General features: G+C 57.4%; 9 protein-coding genes across 9 annotated transcripts; 4 read left to right on the top strand and 5 right to left on the bottom strand.

Annotated features, from left to right (window-relative positions):
* Positions 1-214: 214 nt before the first annotated feature.
* On the bottom strand, positions 215-1,300 carry KRP23_14720 (Retrovirus-related Pol polyprotein from transposon TNT 1-94; the record flags this gene model as incomplete). Its single annotated transcript, XM_067885573.1, has 1 exon — positions 215-1,300. The coding sequence occupies one exon, from the start codon at positions 1,298-1,300 to the stop codon at positions 215-217; it is 1,086 nt and encodes a 361-aa protein (XP_067737229.1).
* A 474-nt stretch (positions 1,301-1,774) lies between these two features.
* On the top strand, positions 1,775-3,178 carry KRP23_14719 (Retrovirus-related Pol polyprotein from transposon TNT 1-94; the record flags this gene model as incomplete). Its single annotated transcript, XM_067885572.1, has 1 exon — positions 1,775-3,178. The coding sequence occupies one exon, from the start codon at positions 1,775-1,777 to the stop codon at positions 3,176-3,178; it is 1,404 nt and encodes a 467-aa protein (XP_067737228.1).
* A 279-nt stretch (positions 3,179-3,457) lies between these two features.
* KRP23_14718 (Retrovirus-related Pol polyprotein from transposon TNT 1-94) lies at positions 3,458-7,600 on the bottom strand (the record flags this gene model as incomplete). The annotated part of the gene is made up of 1 exon (XM_067885571.1): positions 3,458-7,600. One exon carries the CDS (start codon positions 7,598-7,600, stop codon positions 3,458-3,460), a length of 4,143 nt encoding a protein of 1,380 aa, XP_067737227.1.
* Positions 7,601-8,049: 449 nt separating this feature from the next.
* On the top strand, positions 8,050-9,006 carry KRP23_14717 (Retrovirus-related Pol polyprotein from transposon TNT 1-94; the record flags this gene model as incomplete). Its single annotated transcript, XM_067885570.1, has 1 exon — positions 8,050-9,006. One exon carries the CDS (start codon positions 8,050-8,052, stop codon positions 9,004-9,006), a length of 957 nt encoding a protein of 318 aa, XP_067737226.1.
* Positions 9,007-9,272: 266 nt separating this feature from the next.
* Positions 9,273-10,898, bottom strand: KRP23_14716 (Retrovirus-related Pol polyprotein from transposon TNT 1-94; the record flags this gene model as incomplete). The annotated part of the gene is made up of 1 exon (XM_067885569.1): positions 9,273-10,898. One exon carries the CDS (start codon positions 10,896-10,898, stop codon positions 9,273-9,275), a length of 1,626 nt encoding a protein of 541 aa, XP_067737225.1.
* A 274-nt stretch (positions 10,899-11,172) lies between these two features.
* Positions 11,173-13,035, bottom strand: KRP23_14715 (Retrovirus-related Pol polyprotein from transposon TNT 1-94; the record flags this gene model as incomplete). Its single annotated transcript, XM_067885568.1, has 1 exon — positions 11,173-13,035. One exon carries the CDS (start codon positions 13,033-13,035, stop codon positions 11,173-11,175), a length of 1,863 nt encoding a protein of 620 aa, XP_067737224.1.
* A 443-nt stretch (positions 13,036-13,478) lies between these two features.
* On the top strand, positions 13,479-14,003 carry KRP23_14714 (Retrovirus-related Pol polyprotein from transposon TNT 1-94; the record flags this gene model as incomplete). Its single annotated transcript, XM_067885567.1, has 1 exon — positions 13,479-14,003. The coding sequence occupies one exon, from the start codon at positions 13,479-13,481 to the stop codon at positions 14,001-14,003; it is 525 nt and encodes a 174-aa protein (XP_067737223.1).
* Positions 14,004-14,469: 466 nt separating this feature from the next.
* Positions 14,470-15,873, top strand: KRP23_14713 (uncharacterized protein; the record flags this gene model as incomplete). Its single annotated transcript, XM_067885566.1, has 1 exon — positions 14,470-15,873. The coding sequence occupies one exon, from the start codon at positions 14,470-14,472 to the stop codon at positions 15,871-15,873; it is 1,404 nt and encodes a 467-aa protein (XP_067737222.1).
* Positions 15,874-16,495: 622 nt separating this feature from the next.
* On the bottom strand, positions 16,496-20,360 carry KRP23_14712 (Transposon Tf2-9 polyprotein; the record flags this gene model as incomplete). Its single annotated transcript, XM_067885564.1, has 2 exons — positions 16,496-16,533; positions 16,652-20,360. 2 exons carry the CDS (start codon positions 20,358-20,360, stop codon positions 16,496-16,498), a joined length of 3,747 nt encoding a protein of 1,248 aa, XP_067737221.1.
* Between the last annotated feature and the right edge of the window lie 609 nt (positions 20,361-20,969).

Genomic DNA, 20,969 nt, shown 5'->3' with positions numbered 1-20,969 from the left:
CTCTACTGGATTCCTTACCGGATACTGAGTTGCTTCAGCCAATCAGCGACTCCCACGTGGATGCCCATCTTGTACCCACAATCTTGTACCCACGTGTCCCGTAATCCCCGTAGCGTAAACAGCGTCCCATCATCAGTGTCCCGCGTCCCATCATCAGCGTCCCGTCAACACAGGAATGATTGCGGTCCCACTGAGTGAAGGTCATACCGGTATCCTACCGGTATACGGCAGCTGCCCGAGGCGCCTTCTTGACAACAACAATGTCGCCGGTCCCCACCGCCTGAACCACACCGTCGTCCGCGAGATGCACGTCCACCGGAGCCATCGTCTTGTAGTTCCTCATGTACGTCTTGGAACTCGTCATGTGCTGCGTCGCACCCGAGTCGACCAGCCACATGTCACTCGGCTTGGCGGTACTGCTCGTACGACCAACCGAGAAAAGGTAGTCGCCAGGATCTTCTTCGTCCTGCGCGACGTTCGCACGTTGCGACCGATATCGCTCAGCGTCGTTCTGGACCCGCGAGGGACACTCCGCGATCCAATGTCCTTGTTTGCCGCAGTTGTGGCACGCCCCGGTCTTCTTCACCGGTCGGCCCTTGCGCTTGTTGTCTCTCGTCATGAACGCTTGACCTTGGCCGTGCGCGGCTCCGTCGACGCCGCCACCACCTTGTTCCTTGCGCTTCATGTCCTCATGCAGCAGCCGAGACGTCACGAGTTCCCACGACAGCGAGTCGGCTCTCGACTCCAACGCCGTGATCAGGAACTGGTACGACTCGCTCAGACTGCCCAGAAGCGTGATCACCAAGTCGTCCTCGCTGACCGGAGCGCCAACCGCGTCGAGCTGCTCCGCCAGCGTCTTGAGCTTGTTGATGTGCTCCAGCACATCATCACCTTCGTCCATCATCGTGGTGAAGAAACGCCGACGAAGAAAGAGCTTGTTGGCCAAACTCTTCTTCTCGAAGTGTCCTTCCAGTCTTGACCATGCATCATGCGCGTCCTTGGCCGAGCGAACCAGCGGCAGCTGCGAGTCCTCCATCGCGAGACAGATGATCGCCAGCGCCTTACGCGACTTCCTCTTGAACGTCGCTTGATCCGCCGTGGTCGTGCAGTGCTCCAGCTTCACTTCCCCACTCGTCACTTCCCACAGTTCGCGCTCCTCGAGCACCATCTGCATCTTGAACTTCCACGTGTGGAAGTTGGTTCCGTTGAACTTGTTGATGCGGGCGGTCGTGGTCGGGGTGGCGTCCATGGCGAAGGCGTAGTCGGGGTCTTGGGCAGGGAAGACGGGGCTTGGGCTCATAACCAAAAGGCTTTGGTCGGTTGATGGCAAAATGCAAAGTGATTGATTTAGGTCCTTAGTTCGCAAACTCCCTTGCTACCTCTAAGCCTACTGGATTCTCTACTGGATACACTCTACTGGATTCCTTACCGGATACTGAGTTGCTTCAGCCAATCAGCGACTGCCGCGTGGATGCCCATCTTGTACCCACAATCTTGTACCCACGTGTCCCGTAATCCCCGTAGCGTAAACAGCGTCCCATCATCAGTGTCCCGCGTCCCATCATCAGCGTCCCGTCAACACAGGAATGATTGCGGTCCCACTGAGTGAAGGTCATACCGGTATCCTACCGGTATACGGCAGCTGCCCGAGGCGCCTTCTTGACAACAGGTGGCTGCCAAGTTCGCGGAGTTTGTGGCGTTTGCTGAAACTCAGACCGGCAAGCGCGTGCAGACACTCCGGAGCGACAACGGTGGCGAGTACACTTCCGGCGCGATGGCCAAGTTCTGTGCGGACCGCGGTATCGTGCAGAAGTTCACTCCGCCGTACACGCCTCAGCTGAACGGAGTGGCCGAGCGGATGAACCGGACGTTGGTGGAGTGTGCGCGCTGCATGCTGGAACATGCCGGATTGCCCAAGACGTATTGGGGTGAAGCAGTGATGACGGCTACGTTCCTCCGTAATCGGTGTCCGACACGCGCCGTCAGCCACGACAAGTCTCCGCACCAAGTTTGGACGGGCAAGAAGCCGCTGCTGGCCAACCTGAAAGTGTTCGGTTGCCACGCGTATGTGCACGTGCCGAAGGCGAAGCGCACCAAGTTCGACGCTCGGTCGGTGCGCTGTCGGTTCCTGGGGTACTCGGAGCACGAGAAAGCGTATCGATTCGAAGAACTGGAGAGCAGTCGCGTGCTGGTGAGCCGCGACGCGCAGTTCATGGAAGACGTCTTCGACAGTGGGAGACGTGACTACCATCAGAGGGAGGTGGTGGTCATTCAAGATGAAGAGACGACGGATCAAGATTCGTCGCAGTCGGATGAAGACGACAACGAAGAAGAGGAAGAAGAAGAAGCTGCGCGGGACGAAGACTTCGGGCCCGGCAACAAGCGACACCCGCGGACGCAGTCGCTGGAGGAAGTCACGGACGTTCCAAGTGCCAAGCGGTATGCATCGCAGAGTCGACACCAGACGCTGGACGAGATGTCGGCTGCGGCTCAAGAAAGTCAAGACTTCGAAGCTGCGTACGTCGTGGATTCAGTGGGAGAAATGCCGACCACGTTCAAGTCGGCGATGGAATCCAGCGACGCAGTCAAGTGGAAGGAGGCGTGCGACTCGGAGTGTGACTCGCTGCTCAAGAACGACACGTGGGATGTCGTACCACTGCCGAAGGGACGCAAGGCGATCGGCTGCAGATGGGTGTTTCGCGTGAAGGAGAACCAAGCTGGAGAGATTGAGCGGTTCAAGGCGCGACTGGTTGCCAAGGGGTTTTCGCAGAAGTACGGCATCGACTACGACGAGACCTTCGCACCAGTGGCCAAGTTCACGTCCATCCGGATCGTACTGAGTCTGGCTGCCAAGTATGGTCTCAAGCTGCACCAGATGGATGTCAAGACTGCGTTCCTCAACGGTGTGCTGGACGAAGACATCTACATGACACAGCCGGATGGCTATGTGGACGAAGACCACCCGGACCACGTGTGCAAGCTCAAGCGGTCGCTGTACGGACTGAAGCAGTCGCCGCGCATGTGGAACCAGACCATCGACGACTTCATGCTCAAGCTGGGGTTCAAGAAGTGCGAGTCCGACCACTGCGTCTACCTGAAGCGTGACGGCCAAGACATGATCTTCGTGGCGCTGTACGAAAAGGCTTGGTCGCTTGATGGCAAAATGCAAAGTGATTGATTTAGGTCCTTAGTTCGCAAACTCCCTTGCTACCTCTAAGCCTACTGGATTCTCTACTGGATACACTCTACTGGATTCCTTACCGGATACTGAGTTGCTTCAGCCAATCAGCGACTGCCACGTGGATGCCCATCTTGTACCCACAATCTTGTACCCACGTGTCCCGTAATCCCCGTAGCGTAAACAGCGTCCCATCATCAGTGTCCCGCGTCCCATCATCAGCGTCCCGTCAACACAGGAATGATTGCGGTCCCACTGAGTGAAGGTCATACCGGTATCCTACCGGTATACGGCAGCTGCCCGAGGCGCCTTCTTGACAACACTCCCACTCGACTCGACAGCGATTGCACCTTGGATCCCGAGCTTGCTCCGAAGCACACTGAACTGCACTGCAGTGATCGCCTTCGTCATCATGTCCGCCAGCATGTCCGTTGTCGAAACATACTGCAGCACCACTTGACCGTCTTCCACCTTCTCGCGCACGAAGTGGTAGCGAATGTCGATGTGCTTGGTGCGCTTGTGGAACTGCGGGTTCTTGGCCAACGCGATGGAGCCTTGGTTGTCCTCGTAGATCTTGACCGCTTCATCGCTTGCCATCTCGCCGAGCTCGCACAGGAACACCTTGAGCCACACTGCTTCTTGTGTCGCCTCCGATAGCGCCATGTACTCTGCTTCCGTCGAAGACAGCGCCACCGTCCGCTGCTTCTTGCTCCTCCAGCTGATGCATCCGCCGTTCATCATGAACGCGTAGCCGCTTGTGCTCCGTCTTGACTCGATGTCGCCGGCCCAGTCCGCATCCGAATATCCGCACATACCAAGGCTGTCTTCCCGTGAGAACTCGAGTCCATGCGTAGGCGTCGCTTGGAGGTACCGCAGCACACGCTTGAGGGCTTGCCAATGCGTCGGACACGGGTCGGCAGAGAACTGGCTCAGTACTCCCACTGCAGCAGCCAGGTCCGGACGCGTTGCCACCATCAAGTACATGAGAGCACCGACGGCACTCCGATACGGCACGTTCTTCATCGTGTCTTCATGCTGGCAGCCACCTTCACACATGTTCTTGGTCAGCTTGAGTCCGGGGTCTTGCGGCGTCTTCACAGGCTTGCTGTCTTGCATGCCGAACTTGGTCAGGATGGACTTGAGAAACTTGGTCTGCCGCACCGTCACTTTTCCGGAGTCGCGGTTGTTCCTGATCTCCATCCCGAGGAAGTACTCCAGCTCGCCGAGGTCCGTCATCTCAAACCGCTTGCTCAACGCGTGCTTGGTCGATTCCAACAGCTCGTCGTTGCTGCTAGCGAGGACCAAGTCGTCAACGTACAGCGCCACGAAGATCATGTCTTGGCCGTCACGCTTGAGGTAGACGCAGTGGTCGGACTCGCACTTCTTGAACCCCAGCTTGAGCATGAAGTCGTCGATGGTCTGGTTCCACATGCGCGGCGACTGCTTCAGTCCGTACAGCGACCGCTTGAGCTTGCACACGTGGTCCGGGTGGTCTTCGTCCACATAGCCATCCGGCTGTGTCATGTAGATGTCTTCGTCCAGCACACCGTTGAGGAACGCAGTCTTGACATCCATCTGGTGCAGCTTGAGACCATACTTGGCAGCCAGACTCAGTACGATCCGGATGGACGTGAACTTGGCCACTGGTGCGAAGGTCTCGTCGTAGTCGATGCCGTACTTCTGCGAAAACCCCTTGGCAACCAGTCGCGCCTTGAACCGCTCAATCTCTCCAGCTTGGTTCTCCTTCACGCGAAACACCCATCTGCAGCCGATCGCCTTGCGTCCCTTCGGCAGTGGTACGACATCCCACGTGTCGTTCTTGAGCAGCGAGTCACACTCCGAGTCGCACGCCTCCTTCCACTTGACTGCGTCGCTGGATTCCATCGCCGACTTGAACGTGGTCGGCATTTCTCCCACTGAATCCACGACGTACGCAGCTTCGAAGTCTTGACTTTCTTGAGCCGCAGCCGACATCTCGTCCAGCGTCTGGTGTCGACTCTGCGATGCATACCGCTTGGCACTTGGAACGTCCGTGACTTCCTCCAGCGACTGCGTCCGCGGGTGTCGCTTGTTGCCGGGCCCGAAGTCTTCGTCCCGCGCAGCTTCTTCTTCTTCCTCTTCTTCGTTGTCGTCTTCATCCGACTGCGACGAATCTTGATCCGTCGTCTCTTCATCTTGAATGACCACCACCTCCCTCTGATGGTAGTCACGTCTCCCACTGTCGAAGACGTCTTCCATGAACTGCGCGTCGCGGCTCACCAGCACGCGACTGCTCTCGAGTTCTTCGAATCGATACGCTTTCTCGTGCTCCGAGTACCCCAGGAACCGACAGCGCACCGACCGAGCGTCGAACTTGGTGCGCTTCGCCTTCGGCACGTGCACATACGCGTGGCAACCGAACACTTTCAGGTTGGCCAGCAGCGGCTTCTTGCCCGTCCAAACTTGGTGCGGAGACTTGTCGTGGCTGACGGCGCGTGTCGGACACCGATTACGGAGGAACGTAGCCGTCATCACTGCTTCACCCCAATACGTCTTGGGCAATCCGGCATGTTCCAGCATGCAGCGCGCACACTCCACCAACGTCCGGTTCATCCGCTCGGCCACTCCGTTCAGCTGAGGCGTGTACGGCGGAGTGAACTTCTGCACGATACCGCGGTCCGCGCAGAACTTGGCCATCGCGCCGGAAGTGTACTCGCCACCGTTGTCGCTCCGGAGTGTCTGCACGCGCTTGCCGGTCTGAGTTTCAGCAAACGCCACAAACTCCGCGAACTTGGCAGCCACCTCGGACTTGTTCCTCAGCAAATACACGACGCAGAAGTGCGACTTGTCGTCGATGAACGTGACGAAGTAGCGCTTGCCCCCAAACGTTGGCGTCTGCATGGGGCCGCACACATCGCTGTGAACCACCTCCAGCACGTGCTTGGCACGGTTCGGGGACGACTTCATGTAGCTCACTCGCGTTTGCTTGCCGAGTGCACACCCGTCGCACAGCTCCCACTGCTTCACCGACGTCATGTCGATACCAACACCGTAGCTCTTCTTGACGATGGCGTCTAGACCGCCATGGCCAATGTGACCAAGTCGGAGGTGCCAGAGGTACGACGTGGTGTCCCCTTGGCGATCCTTCGAACTTGCCGCATTGGCCTCGTCAGGCATCATCGGAGTCATGCACAGCTTGAACAGCCCTTTGCCCTCACGAGCGCCGAGCTGCCACTTGAGACCCTTGTTGTCCGCGAAGCACCCGTCGCTCTCGAAGGTCACTGGCCCGACGTCCTTGGTGAAGCGGCCGACCGAAAACAGGTTGCGCGACAGCTTCGGGATATGCCACACATTCGTGAGCACACCCTTCTTCATGCCGCGCGGCGTCTTCATCGACATGACAATGTCGCCGGTCCCCACCGCCTGAACCACACCGTCGTCCGCGAGATGCACGTCCACCGGAGCCATCTTCTTGTAGTTCCTCATGTACTTGTTGGAACTCGTCATGTGCTGCGTCGCACCCGAGTCGACCAGCCACATGTCACTCGGCTTGGCGGCACTGCTCGTACGACCAACCGAGAAAAGGTAGTCGCCAGGATCTTCTTCGTCCTGCGCGACGTTCGCACGCTGCGACCGATATCGCTCAGCGTCGTTCTGGACCCGCGAGGGACACTCCGCGATCCAATGTCCTTGTTTGCCGCAGTTGTGGCACGCCCCGGTCTTCTTCACCGGACGTCCTTTGCGCTTGTTGTTGTTGACCATGAACGCTTGACCTTGGCCGTGCGCGGCTCCGTCGACGCCGCCGCCACCTTGTTCCTTGCGCTTCATGTCCTCATGCAGCAGCCGAGACGTCACGAGTTCCCACGACAGCGAGTCGGCTCTCGACTCCAACGCCGTGATCAGGAACTGGTACGACTCGCTCAGGCTGCCCAGAAGCGTGATCACCAAGTCGTCCTCGCTGACCGGAGCGCCAACCGCGTCGAGCTGCTCCGCCAGCGTCTTGAGCTTGTTGATGTGCTCCAGCACATCATCACCTTCGTCCATCATCGTCGTGAAGAAACGCCGACGAAGAAAGAGCTTGTTGGCCAAACTCTTCTTCTCGAAGTGTCCTTCCAGTCTTGACCATGCATCATGCGCGTCCTTGGCCGAGCGAACCAGCGGCAGCTGCGAGTCCTCCATCGCGAGACAGATGATCGCCAGCGCCTTACGCGACTTCCTCTTGAACGTCGCTTGATCCGCCGTGGTCGTGCAGTGCTCCAGCTTCACTTCCCCACTCGTCACTTCCCACAGTTCGCGCTCCTCGAGCACCATCTGCATCTTGAACTTCCACGTGTGGAAGTTGGTTCCGTTGAACTTGTTGATGCGGGCGGTCGTGGTCGGGGTGGCGTCCATGGCGAAGGCGTAGTCGGGGTCTTGGGCAGGGAAGACGGGGCTTGGGCTCATAACCAAAAGGCTTGGTCGCTTGATGGCAAAATGCAAAGTGATTGATTTAGGTCCTTAGTTCGCAAACTCCCTTGCTACCTCTAAGCCTACTGGATTCTCTACTGGATACACTCTACTGGATTCCTTACCGGATACTGAGTTGCTTCAGCCAATCAGCGACTGCCACGTGGATGCCCATCTTGTACCCACAATCTTGTACCCACGTGTCCCGTAATCCCCGTAGCGTAAACAGCGTCCCATCATCAGTGTCCCGCGTCCCATCATCAGCGTCCCGTCAACACAGGAATGATTGCGGTCCCACTGAGTGAAGGTCATACCGGTATCCTACCGGTATACGGCAGCTGCCCGAGGCGCCTTCTTGACAACAGTACGTTGACGACTTGGTCCTCGCTAGCAGCAACGACGAGCTGTTGGAATCGACCAAGCACGCGTTGAGCAAGCGGTTTGAGATGACGGACCTCGGCGAGCTGGAGTACTTCCTCGGGATGGAGATCAGGAACAACCGCGACTCCGGAAAAGTGACGGTGCGGCAGACCAAGTTTCTCAAGTCCATCCTGACCAAGTTCGGCATGCAAGACAGCAAGCCTGTGAAGACGCCGCAAGACCCCGGACTCAAGCTGACCAAGAACATGTGTGAAGGTGGCTGCCAGCATGAAGACACGATGAAGAACGTGCCGTATCGGAGTGCCGTCGGTGCTCTCATGTACTTGATGGTGGCAACGCGTCCGGACCTGGCTGCTGCAGTGGGAGTACTGAGCCAGTTCTCTGCCGACCCGTGTCCGACGCATTGGCAAGCCCTCAAGCGTGTGCTGCGGTACCTCCAAGCGACGCCTACGCATGGACTCGAGTTCTCACGGGAAGACAGCCTTGGTATGTGCGGATATTCGGATGCGGACTGGGCCGGCGACATCGAGTCAAGACGGAGCACAAGCGGCTACGCGTTCATGATGAACGGCGGATGCATCAGCTGGAGGAGCAAGAAGCAGCGGACGGTGGCGCTGTCCTCAACGGAAGCAGAGTACATGGCGCTATCGGAGGCGACACAAGAAGCAGTGTGGCTCAAGGTGTTCCTGTGCGAGCTCGGCGAGATGGCAAGCGATGAAGCGGTCAAGATCTACGAGGACAACCAAGGCTCCATCGCGTTGGCCAAGAACCCGCAGTTCCACAAGCGCACCAAGCACATCGACATTCGCTACCACTTCGTGCGCGAGAAGGTGGAAGACGGTCAAGTGGTGCTGCAGTATGTTTCGACAACGGACATGCTGGCGGACATGATGACGAAGGCGATCACTGCAGTGCAGTTCAGTGTGCTTCGGAGCAAGCTCGGGATCCAAGGTGCAATCGCTGTCGAGTCGAGTGGGAGTGTTGTCAAGAAGGCGCCTCGGGCAGCTGCCGTATACCGGTAGGATACCGGTATGACCTTCACTCAGTGGGACCGCAATCATTCCTGTGTTGACGGGACGCTGATGATGGGACGCGGGACACTGATGATGGGACGCTGTTTACGCTACGGGGATTACGGGACACGTGGGTACAAGATTGTGGGTACAAGATGGGCATCCACGTGGCAGTCGCTGATTGGCTGAAGCAACTCAGTATCCGGTAAGGAATCCAGTAGAGTGTATCCAGTAGAGAATCCAGTAGGCTTAGAGGTAGCAAGGGAGTTTGCGAACTAAGGACCTAAATCAATCACTTTGCATTTTGCCATCAAGCGACCAAGCCTTTTGCGCTTGCCCCCAAACGTTGGCGTCTGCATGGGGCCGCACACATCGCTGTGAACCACCTCCAGCACGTGCTTGGCACGGTTCGGGGACGACTTCATGTAGCTCACTCGCGTTTGCTTGCCGAGTGCACACCCGTCGCACAGCTCCCACTGCTTCACCGACGTCATGTCGATGCCAACACCGTAGCTCTTCTTGACGATGGCGTCTAGACCGCCATGGCCAATGTGACCAAGTCGGAGGTGCCAGAGGTACGACGTGGTGTCCCCTTGGCGATCCTTCGAACTTGCCGCATTGGCCTCGTCAGGCATCATCGGAGTCATGCACAGCTTGAACAGCCCTTTGCCCTCACGAGCGCCGAGCTGCCACTTGAGACCCTTGTTGTCCGCGAAGCACCCGTCGCTCTCGAAGGTCACTGGCCCGACGTCCTTGGTGAAGCGGCCGACCGAAAACAGGTTGCGCGACAGCTTCGGGATATGCCACACATTCGTGAGCACACCCTTCTTCATGCCGCGCGGCGTCTTCATCGACATGACAATGTCGCCGGTCCCCACCGCCTGAACCACACCGTCGTCCGCGAGATGCACGTCCACCGGAGCCATCGTCTTGTAGTTCCTCATGTACTTGTTGGAACTCGTCATGTGCTGCGTCGCACCCGAGTCGACCAGCCACATGTCACTCGGCTTGGCGGCACTGCTCGTACGACCAACCGAGAAAAGGTAGTCGCCAGGATCTTCTTCGTCCTGCGCGACGTTCGCACGCTGCGACCGATATCGCTCAGCGTCGTTGTGGACCCGCGAGGGACACTCCGCGATCCAATGTCCTTGTTTGCCGCAGTTGTGGCACGCCCCGGTCTTCTTCACCGGTCGGCCCTTGCGCTTGTTGTCTCTCGTCATGAACGCTTGACCTTGGCCGTGCGCGGCTCCGTCCACGCCGCCGCCACCTTGTTCCTTGCGCTTCATGTCCTCATGCAGCAGCCGAGACGTCACGAGTTCCCACGACAGCGAGTCGGCTCTCGACTCCAACGCCGTGATCAGGAACTGGTACGACTCGCTCAGGCTGCCCAGAAGCGTGATCACCAAGTCGTCCTCGCTGACCGGAGCGCCAACCGCGTCGAGCTGCTCCGCCAGCGTCTTGAGCTTGTTGATGTGCTCCAGCACATCATCACCTTCGTCCATCATCGTCGTGAAGAAACGCCGACGAAGAAAGAGCTTGTTGGCCAAACTCTTCTTCTCGAAGTGTCCTTCCAGTCTTGACCATGCATCATGCGCGTCCTTGGCCGAGCGAACCAGCGGCAGCTGCGAGTCCTCCATCGCGAGACAGATGATCGCCAGCGCCTTACGCGACTTCCTCTTGAACGTCGCTTGATCCGCCGTGGTCGTGCAGTGCTCCAGCTTCACTTCCCCACTCGTCACTTCCCACAGTTCGCGCTCCTCGAGCACCATCTGCATCTTGAACTTCCACGTGTGGAAGTTGGTTCCGTTGAACTTGTTGATGCGGGCGGTCGCGGTCGGGGTGGCGTCCATGGCGAAGGCGTAGTCGGGGTCTTGGGCAGGGAAGACGGGGCTTGGGCTCATAACCAAAAGGCTTGGTCGCTTGATGGCAAAATGCAAAGTGATTGATTTAGGTCCTTAGTTCGCAAACTCCCTTGCTACCTCTAAGCCTACTGGATTCTCTACTGGATACACTCTACTGGATTCCTTACCGGATACTGAGTTGCTTCAGCCAATCAGCGACTGCCACGTGGATGCCCATCTTGTACCCACAATCTTGTACCCACGTGTCCCGTAATCCCCGTAGCGTAAACAGCGTCCCATCATCAGTGTCCCGCGTCCCATCATCAGCGTCCCGTCAACACAGGAATGATTGCGGTCCCACCGAGTGAAGGTCATACCGGTATCCTACCGGTATACGGCAGCTGCCCGAGGCGCCTTCTTGACAACACTTGAACCCCAGCTTGAGCATGAAGTCGTCGATGGTCTGGTTCCACATGCGCGGCGACTGCTTCAGTCCGTACAGCGACCGCTTGAGCTTGCACACGTGGTCCGGGTGGTCTTCGTCCACATAGCCATCCGGCTGTGCCATGTAGATGTCTTCGTCCAGCACACCGTTGAGGAACGCAGTCTTGACATCCATCTGGTGCAGCTTGAGACCGTACTTGGCAGCCACACTCAGTACGATCCGGATGGACGTGAACTTGGCCACGGGTGCGAAGGTCTCGTCGTAGTCGATGCCGTACTTCTGCGAAAACCCCTTGGCCACCAGTCGCGCCTTGAACCGCTCAATCTCTCCAGCTTGGTTCTCCTTCACGCGAAACACCCATCTGCAGCCAATCGCCTTGCGTCCCTTCGGCAGTGGTACGACATCCCACGTGTCGTTCTTGAGCAGCGAGTCACACTCCGAGTCGCACGCCTCCTTCCACTTGACTGCGTCGCTGGATTCCATCGCCGACTTGAACGTGGTCGGCATTTCTCCCACTGAATCCACGACGTACGCAGCTTCGAAGTCTTGACTTTCTTGAGCCGCAGCCGACATCTCGTCCAGAGTCTGGTGTCGACTCTGCGACGCATACCGCTTGGCACTTGGAACCTCCGTGACTTCCTCCAGCGACTGCGTCCGCGGGTGTCGCTTGTTGCCGGGCCCGAAGTCTTCGTCCCGCGCAGCTTCTTCCTCTTCTTCGTTGTCGTCTTCATCCGACTGCGACGAATCTTGATCCGTCGTCTCTTCATCTTGAATGACCACCACCTCCCTCTGATGGTAGTCGCGTCTCCCACTGTCGAAGACGTCTTCCATGAACTGCGCGTCGCGGCTCACCAGCACGCGACTGCTCTCGAGTTCTTCGAATCGATACGCTTTCTCGTGCTCCGAGTACCCCAGGAACCGACAGCGCACCGACCGAGCGTCGAACTTGGTGCGCTTCGCCTTCGGCACGTGCACATACGCGTGGCAACCGAACACTTTCAGGTTCGCCAGCAGCGGCTTCTTGCCCGTCCAGACTTGGTGCGGAGACTTGTCGTGGCTGACGGCGCGTGTCGGACACCGATTACGAAGGAACGTAGCCGTCATCACCGCTTCACCCCAATACGTCTTGGGCAAGCCGGCATGTTCCAGCATGCAGCGCGCACACTCCACCAACGTCCGGTTCATCCGCTCGGCCACTCCATTCAGCTGAGGCGTGTACGGCGGAGTGAACTTCTGCACGATACCGCGGTCCGCACAGAACTTGGCCATCGCACCGGAAGTGTACTCGCCACCGTTGTCGCTCCGGAGTGTCTTCACGCGCTTGCCGGTCTGAGTTTCAGCAAACGCCACAAACTCCGCGAGCTTGGCAGCCACCTCGGACTTCTTCCTCAGCAAATACACCACACAGAAGTGCGACTTGTCATCGATGAACGTGACGAAGTAGCGCTTGCCCCCAAACGTTGGCGTCTGCATGGGGCCGCACACATCGCTGTGAACCACCTCCAGCACGTGCTTGGCACGGTTCGGGGACGACTTCATGTAGCTCACTCGCGTTTGCTTGCCGAGTGCACACCCGTCGCACAGCTCCCACTGCTTCACCGACGTCATGTCGATGCCAACACCGTAGCTCTTCTTGACGATGGCGTCTAGACCGCCATGGCCAATGTGACCAAGTCGGAGGTGCCAGAGGTACGACGTGGTGTCCCCTTGGCGATCCTTCGAACTTGCCGCATTGGCCTCGTCAGGCATCATCGGAGTCATGCACAGCTTGAACAGCCCTTTGCCCTCACTATTGAGGGTATGGAGGGTTACCGGTTTGGTATCGGTTGTTGACCGTGAACCGGTTAACCCGAACCGGTCCAATCCGAACCCACGCCGATTACGCCACCGACGATTACGCCACTGTCGATTACGCCACCTGTGGGTACAAGATTGTAGGTACAAGATGGGCTTCGACGTGGCGCTCTCTCATTGGCTGAAGTAACTCAGTATCCAGTAAAGAATCAAGTAGTGTGTATCCAGTAGGTCTAGAGTAGCGAGAAGGCTAGCGAGCTAAAGACCTCAATCAATCACTTTCGAATCTTCGTTCTACCCCTCAAGTGGTTTCCAGTCTCCGCTCCGGTCTCGCCCCGAGTGCTGCCCTCCCTCCGCTCCGTCAAGCTTCGGTGTCCAAGATCCATACCTTCCATCAGGTTATGAGCCCAAGCACCATGTCCTCTGCCTACGACGCCTCCACCAAGGTCTCCATCGACAAGTTCAACGGAGACAACTACGCGACGTGGAACCGCTACATGCGTGGCGTGTTCCTGACCAAGTCGGTGTGGCATGTCGTGAACCGAGAGACGACGCCGAGCTTCACGGACTCGCGGCCCAAGGACGAGTACGTCAAGTCGAGCAACATCGCGTTCGGACTGATGTTGCTCCACATGGACGCGGACTACCACCATGTGGTCGACGACTGCGAGGAAGCGTGGGTTGCGTGGACGCGCCTGAAGACGCTGTACGGTGGTTCGCAGAAGGCTGGTCGCATCTACCTGAAGCGCCAACTCTTCAGCATGGAGATGTCGGAAGGCGGGAACGTGTTGCATCACTGCAACGAGGTCCTCAACATCAGCGCCAAGCTCAGCAGCATCGGCGCCAAGATGGAGGACGAGGACGTGGCGATCTGCCTGTTGCGCAGTCTCCCCAAGAGCTACGAGAACTGTAATGGGTCTGCTTAGACCCACTACTTAGGCTTACACGTGTGCGCACGTGTAGGAGGAAGCGTAGGAGTAAATTACTTAAGTTCAGTATACTTGTATCAACAAGTATGCTTAAACCTAGATAAATGAACCAAACGGAAGCTTTGGTGGTAAATGAGAACTGTATTGATTGTAAATGGGGTTTCCTCCTAAAACTGATATTTCTAATGAGAGGTTCTGCCATTGGATGGCTGGCAGAACCCCTATCTATTGAATGACTCTCATTGGTAGAAAGGTGTTACTTTCTACCAGTCATATGCCTTTTGCTATGAATGTGGACCACCCTGTGGTGGTCACCTGAATGTATGCCTTAGTGCATGTTGCACTAAGGTGGGAGGTGAACCGAATGTGTAGCCCCGCTACACCATCCCCCCGTTAGGATTTGACGTGCCGGTCTCGACACGTCAATCCGTATTTTCTTCGGGAGAACACGTGCTCATTCCCAATGAGCACGCCAACGACGTCTTCGTCCAAGACGCCGGCCGCTTCGGCAACAGCAAGTGCTGTCGTCGCCTCCAAGGCGACGACGGCCGCTGCCTTAGCCACGACCGCTACTGGCATCGCCTCGATGGCGATGCCGACAAGCGCGGCAACAGAGAGTCGCCTCTCTGTTGCTGGATACCACTCGAGATGGCATGAGAAACATGCCATCCGAAACAAGACAGGCAAGATCATTGCTGTCGAAACCGGAGTGGGCATCTACTCTCCGGGTGGAGAGGGAGTTCCCCTCGACTACGGTAGCGAAGTCGAGGAGGGGGAACTCGAAGGAGACAAGGACATCTTGTCTCCGGGCCACACTGACCCCAATGTGGGTCTACGTCGTCCACGCGAGGACGACCCGAACGCTTCGAGCTCGAAGCGTTCGCGCAGCGGCAGTGGAACACCGCTCGCTGCCGCTGGAGCCTTAACGACTCCGCGGGATGGAGATGACTCTGCTCCATCCGCTATTGTTGCGGCCTCGCGCACTGAGCCAGTGCGCGAGCCGTGGATGCCGTCTCAGTCTGAGATCGGCAGCCGATTCGGTGCGACCGCGCCACCGAATCTGTACGCGCTGTACTCGTGCAACGCCATCGTTGACGATGACGTCGCGAAGCGAGTACACTTTGATCCGTTAACGAATCAAAGGCGCGACTACTACATCGGGCTCTTCCATGAGCTCCGATGGTTTGCGAGCAAGAAGACTTCTCGCAGAAGCAAAGTGCCCGAGTGGCAGGCACTTTGTCAAAGTTGGAGTGCCTTTGTTGAAAACTTCAACAAGAACCCCGCTGGCTATCGCGACCGGATTAGCCAGGCGCGGGAGCGCTACGAGAAGTTCTCGAAGCGTGGTAAACTTGAACGACTGCACCATGGTGCAGTCGGTATTGGACTTCCTTGCGCAGTGCCTTATGACACTGCTTGTGAGTACTGCTACCCTGGAGCAGTACGCATCACCGAGCGGGACGTCAACGGGTACACGTCCATGTGTGTACCTGACGACCTCAAGACCCTGCGCGCCAGTTTTCAGGCGCAGGCGTCTTCTAGTGCTGCGGATAATCGCAGCACTTATCCGAGTGCTGTAGGCGACTACAGCGCTCGCCCAAGTTTTACGCCCTTCGGCGGAGGTGGCGGTGGCGGCCTTCGTACGCCGTCACCATTTCCGGAATGTCCTCCATCAGGACATTCCGTGATTCCCACGTATCGTGTTGGGGAGGAAATCCTCTCCAACGAATACGAAAATGAACCGGACCTCGGGTCTGGTTCCGATGACCAACAATTCGCTGGACGATCCAGCGAGTTGCCCCGCGTGCGTCTCGCAACGGGGGTGGGGGGGGGCGGGAAGACGCCCCGGGTTTGGTCAACCAAACCTTGAGTCTCGCTTGGAGGCTGTTGAGCGTCTCCAAGCGTCGCAGTTCGCTGCTCTGCGTCAGGAGCTGAGCTTGTTGAAGGCTCAGCTCGCGGAGGTTGCGCAGACGACCTCGAACGTAAAGGTCGAGGTCGGGACGAGACTCTCTGGCGTCTCGAAGCGCGTCGCCGCGCTCGAGAGCGCTTTGGCGAGTCACCAGACGTAGGTGACTCGTGCTGCACGTACGGCTTCAGTCGCCCAACGTAAAACGTTGGGTGCAAGCGCATGCTGGACGGTATGTCCAGTGTGTACGCGTTGCCATGCTTCGCCAACACGGTGAATGGCCCAATGAAGCGCGGAGCAAGCTTGCTTGCTCCGAAATCGGAAACTGCATGTTTAGCTAGGTTCTGAGTAGCTAACAGAACTAATGAACCAACTTTGAATTCATTTGTGTTTCCCCTGCCGATGTTATCGGCATTCAGCTTCTGTCGATCGACAGAAGCTGCTATTGCATCTTGGACAAACCGAATTACGGCTTGTCGACGCTGGACAAAGTCCATTGCATCCGAGCTGAACCCCTGGTTCAGTTCGTGCTCCTTGTTCGCAGCAGGCCCGGCCTGCGCGTGATGTCCGTTTTGGTTTAAAGTGTCTACGCCCGTCGTAGACACTGCGTTGTCGACGCCATGACTGCGCGCAGTACGTGCGCGAGTCGTCACAGCTGATACATTGCTTGTATCAGCGTGCTTATCCGGTTGTTTTGAATTAACCGGATATCCTCCCCCACTTAAGGAAGGAGCTACCGCACCGAGTACGCTCGGTACGCGTGGGTGCCTCATGGCATTCACGTAGAACGGTGTGTGTCCTGTCGAGACATGCACCGAGTTGTTGATGGCGAACTCCGCCATCGGCAAGCAGTCGCTCCATTGATGGAACGAGTGTGCGTAGCTCTTCATGGTGTCAACCAGCACGCGGTTGACACGCTCTGTTTGTCCGTCGGTCTGCGGATGATCCGCAGTCGACATGGACAACTGCGTCCCAAGAAGTGTAAACACTTCTTGCCAGAATCGCGCTGTAAAGCGCGGATCCCGATCCGACACGATGTCGAGTGGCATACCATGGTGTCTAAACACCATGTCGACAAACAGACATGCCGTCTGTTTGGCTGTCACCTCGGCTGGTACTGCAGCAAGATGCACCATCTTGCTGAAGCGGTCAACAAAGACCACAATACCAGTCCTCCGCTTGTTGTCTTGCGGAAGACCAAAAACAAAGTCCATTGAAATGGACTGCCAGCACTCCGACGGAGTCGGTAGTGATTGAAGCGGAGCCTGCGAGTTGGGCGCAGGCTTCACGCGCTGGCATACCTCGCAAGCACGAACGTACTTGCGTACCCACTTGTACTGGTGACTCCAATAGAAGTCACGCGTGAGAAGCAAATATGTCTTCTCACGGCCAGGATGTCCCGATGTCGGGGCATCGTGGTACTCATACGTGATCTTGAGCTTCAGCTCATGATCATCCGGCACGACAATGCGATCTGCGTTGTCGTCGACTGCGCTGTAAAGCAGCAGACCGTTGTGTACACGATAACGGTGTACACGGGCACGAAGGTGTTTGGCCAGCTTCTGACGAGACTTGTCAGAAGGTGTGGAGAAATACTCCACCAATTGCTTCGCATCCGCATCATGTGCGTATGCGGCCTTCACTTCGTCCAGCAAGGACGACGAGGGTGTAGTCGTCCTGACGACGCCAACTGCGTTGGCGTCGGCCTCTTGCACCGCATAATCTGGTCGACGCGAAAGCGCGTCGGCCACGACATTCAACCTTCCAGGTTTGTACTCAACCTGGAAGTTGTATTCAGCAAAGAATGACAGCCACCGTGCCATTCTTTGTGATATGTGCGGCGACTTGATCGCCGTACGCAACGATGCGTGGTCGGTGTAGACCACGAATGGTCTACTCCCAAGTAGATACACTCGAAACTTTGCGAGTGCATACTTCATGGCAAGGAGTTCCTTGTCATGTACCGGGTAATTGCGCTCAGCTGGCTTCAGCTGACGCGATTGGTAGTAAACCACACGATCACGACCTTCGTGATCGAGTTGCATCAGTGCGCATCCGATCGCGAAATCGGATGCATCGCACACCACGTGGAATGGGCGATCTTGGTCGGCCACCGCCAAGATCGGCGCCTCAGTCAAGCCCTGCTTGACTGCTTCGAAGGCCTGCTGACAATCAGCAGTCCATTCCCATGCAGCCTCTTTCTTTAAGAGCTGCGACAGCGGGCGAATCTTGCCCGCGTAGTTGCTCACGTACTTGCACAAGTACGTGGCGAGTCCAAGGAACTGCCGCAGTTCCTTTACGTTTGAAGGCGTAGGCCATTCATTGATCACTCTGACCTTTCCTGGGTCAGGGCGTACGCCGTTCTTCCCCACGAGACACCCAAGTACGGGTATCTCGGTCGCCCCGAAGATACACTTCTTCAGGTTCGCGTAGAGCTTGTGCTTTCGCATGAGCTCAAGCAACTTGCGGAGATGCTCTGTATGCATCTCCACATCCGATTTCCCATTCACAGCCCGGCTGTGAATGAACACGTCGTCGAAATAGCTCGGTGCGAAGTCGCGCACCGAGCGCAACAAGTGCGTGACGCACCTGTTGAACGTCGCTGGGGCGTTCTTCAGCCCCTGCGGCATTACGAGCCACTCCCAGAGCATGCCGCTCGGAGTGCTTACCGCTGTGAGAGGGATATCACTCTCACGCATGAGGATCTGATAGAACCCGTCTCTCAGATCCAGAGTACTGAAGATAGTACTCGAGGTCATCGAATCGATGATCACATCTTTTCGAGGTATCGGCGTCTGCGCCGGTACCGTCGCATCGTTCAGCTTGTTATACGCATGAACGATGCGCCACCCGCCCTGTGGTTTCTTCACACAGAACGTAGGCGCGCTGTGCGGGGACTTCGATTCCCGCACTTGTCCTGCATTGCGACGACTTTCAAAGAAGTCGTCGATTGCCTTGACTTGCTCACGCGGCAGTGGCCACTGTCGCGTGACGCAGTACTTCGTTCCCGGCACGAGATCAATCTCGTGCTGAACACCCTTGTCCTGCGGTAACTCCGCAGGAATGTCGTCCGGGAGTACATCCTTGTACTCACGCAAGACCTTGTAAAAGGGGCTCGCCTTGAGCGAGTCCCAGCCTTGCTCGTCGAAGCGTTCCTTCTTCGACTTCGCGCTGAGGGCGTCCGCGCCCTCAGAGATGAGCTGATTCAGCTCTTCTGCTTCACACGTCATCCTCTCGACGTCCGAGAGGATGCAGATCTGCTCGATGCGTCCATCGTGCAGTTCGCGAGCGAAACGCTTCCAGCTTGTGACTGGGAGCGACATCAACTCCGACGCTAACGTCGGAGGATTATTCAGCCTCATCTTCTTGTATTGGAGACCAATACTCGTACGCGTCAAGACATTCAATGTCTCGACGGTCGTCTCCAACTCCTGTGTCTGCCCGGCAGACACTGCTTGTAGCGTCTCGGTCCCTGACCGAGACTTGCGCAGCTTTTCTCGCTTGCGCCGTTCACTTCTCGTGCGGAGCCCGGCTCCGCGAGTTTCTTCTTGTCCAGGCCCGGCCGTGGACAGTTGTTCCTTGTATTCGCCGGCGGGTTTTACCCGCGGGCGCACGCGTTCAAGCCCGGCTTGATCGCGCACCGCTTCGTCGTGCAGCCCGGCTGCACGCGAGCTCGCAAGCATTTCCGGTGCGGGACGTTTGCAACCGTCCGCACTGCTTGCAGCGTCGGCTCCCAGAGCCGATGCGTCTTCTTTACCTCTACGCCTAACGGCGGAGTGTCTTTCGACCAATTGTGTGTCGACATTATCTGTCGACACGACCGCGTCGCCCCGGACGCTTCGAGACCCTCTCGAATCGGATTGAACCAGGCCCTGCTGATTCATTTCACATCTTCTTCCAACGACTCTCGCAGTCGTTGGCGTTCGCTTCGGGTGACCGGAGACAGCCGCATTCCGCGCTGCCTCTGATGGAGGGCCGCATGCACCACGTGGTGCATGTGCTGCGCCGACAGGGCCATCGCTCTCTGTCGCGCTGCTGCTGCTCCCGAAGCGCACGATCGTGCGCTTCATCCAGTCGATCACCGGATCATGCCGTGCAAGCCACGGCATGCCCAACACCATATCGAACTTATCGTCCAGTTCCAGGACGATAAGCTCGTCGACGAACTCCTTCTCTTGGTAAGAGAAGCGTACGCGTACGATACGCTTCTCGGTTCTAACAACGACACCCGTTGCTAGCCTCACTTCCAATAGACTTCGAGGTGTTTCCACCTCCTCGAAGTCAAGCCTTGGAAGGCTCTGCAGTCGAACAAAGTTGTTCGACGCTCCACAGTCCACTAGAGCACGAAGAGACTTCTCTCTCTTCGAGCTTACCTTCAGGATGACAAGGTTCGGCTTGTCATCTTGCTTCTTGCAGTGAGATTGACTCTCACTGGGGGCAGCGATCTTCATTGCAGCGTGTCCGATGTCGACACGCTCGATCGCATCACCAGCAGGGCGCCCCGCGCCTGCTGGTCCCTTTAGTTTTTTGATTGCCCGTGACGATACCCAGTATCGCCACGACGGCTTCTCGCCGCGTGCACAGGTGCTGTGCACTCGCGGGCGTAGTGACCGATGTTTCCGCAGCGGAAACAACGCACATTCGTTGATCCACGACGCTGCTGGGAACCAGCAGCTGTCGCACTCGAGAGGTCCATTGGTTCGGGACCTCCCGACGGCCTTGCCACCGGTCGTGGCATTAGCCGTGGGGCGTTCACATGCAGTTTAGCCTGCCGCAGGCTAAACTCTTCTTGCATTGCAAGCGCAATTGCAGCCTCGAGAGTATTTGGATACTCTCGGAAGAGATAGGTCTTCACAGGCCCATCTCTAAGGCCCTTCATGAACGTGACGACCTTTGTCGCCTCGTCAATCGGGTTGGTCACGATGTTCGAGACCAAGTACCGTGCCCTTTGGGCGTAAGCATGCACGTCATGCTTGCCCTGTTGCAGATCGAGGAACTCCGCCCTCGATCGGAACTTGTAGCGGGGCTACACATTCGGTTCACCTCCCACCTTAGTGCAA

This window comes from Phytophthora ramorum (genome assembly GCF_020800215.1).
Source record: "Phytophthora ramorum isolate Pr-102 chromosome Unknown Phyram_PR-102_s0022, whole genome shotgun sequence".
Classification (NCBI taxonomy): Eukaryota; Oomycota; class Peronosporomycetes; order Peronosporales; family Peronosporaceae; genus Phytophthora; species Phytophthora ramorum.
This window is presented reverse-complemented; position numbering and strand designations above follow the sequence as displayed.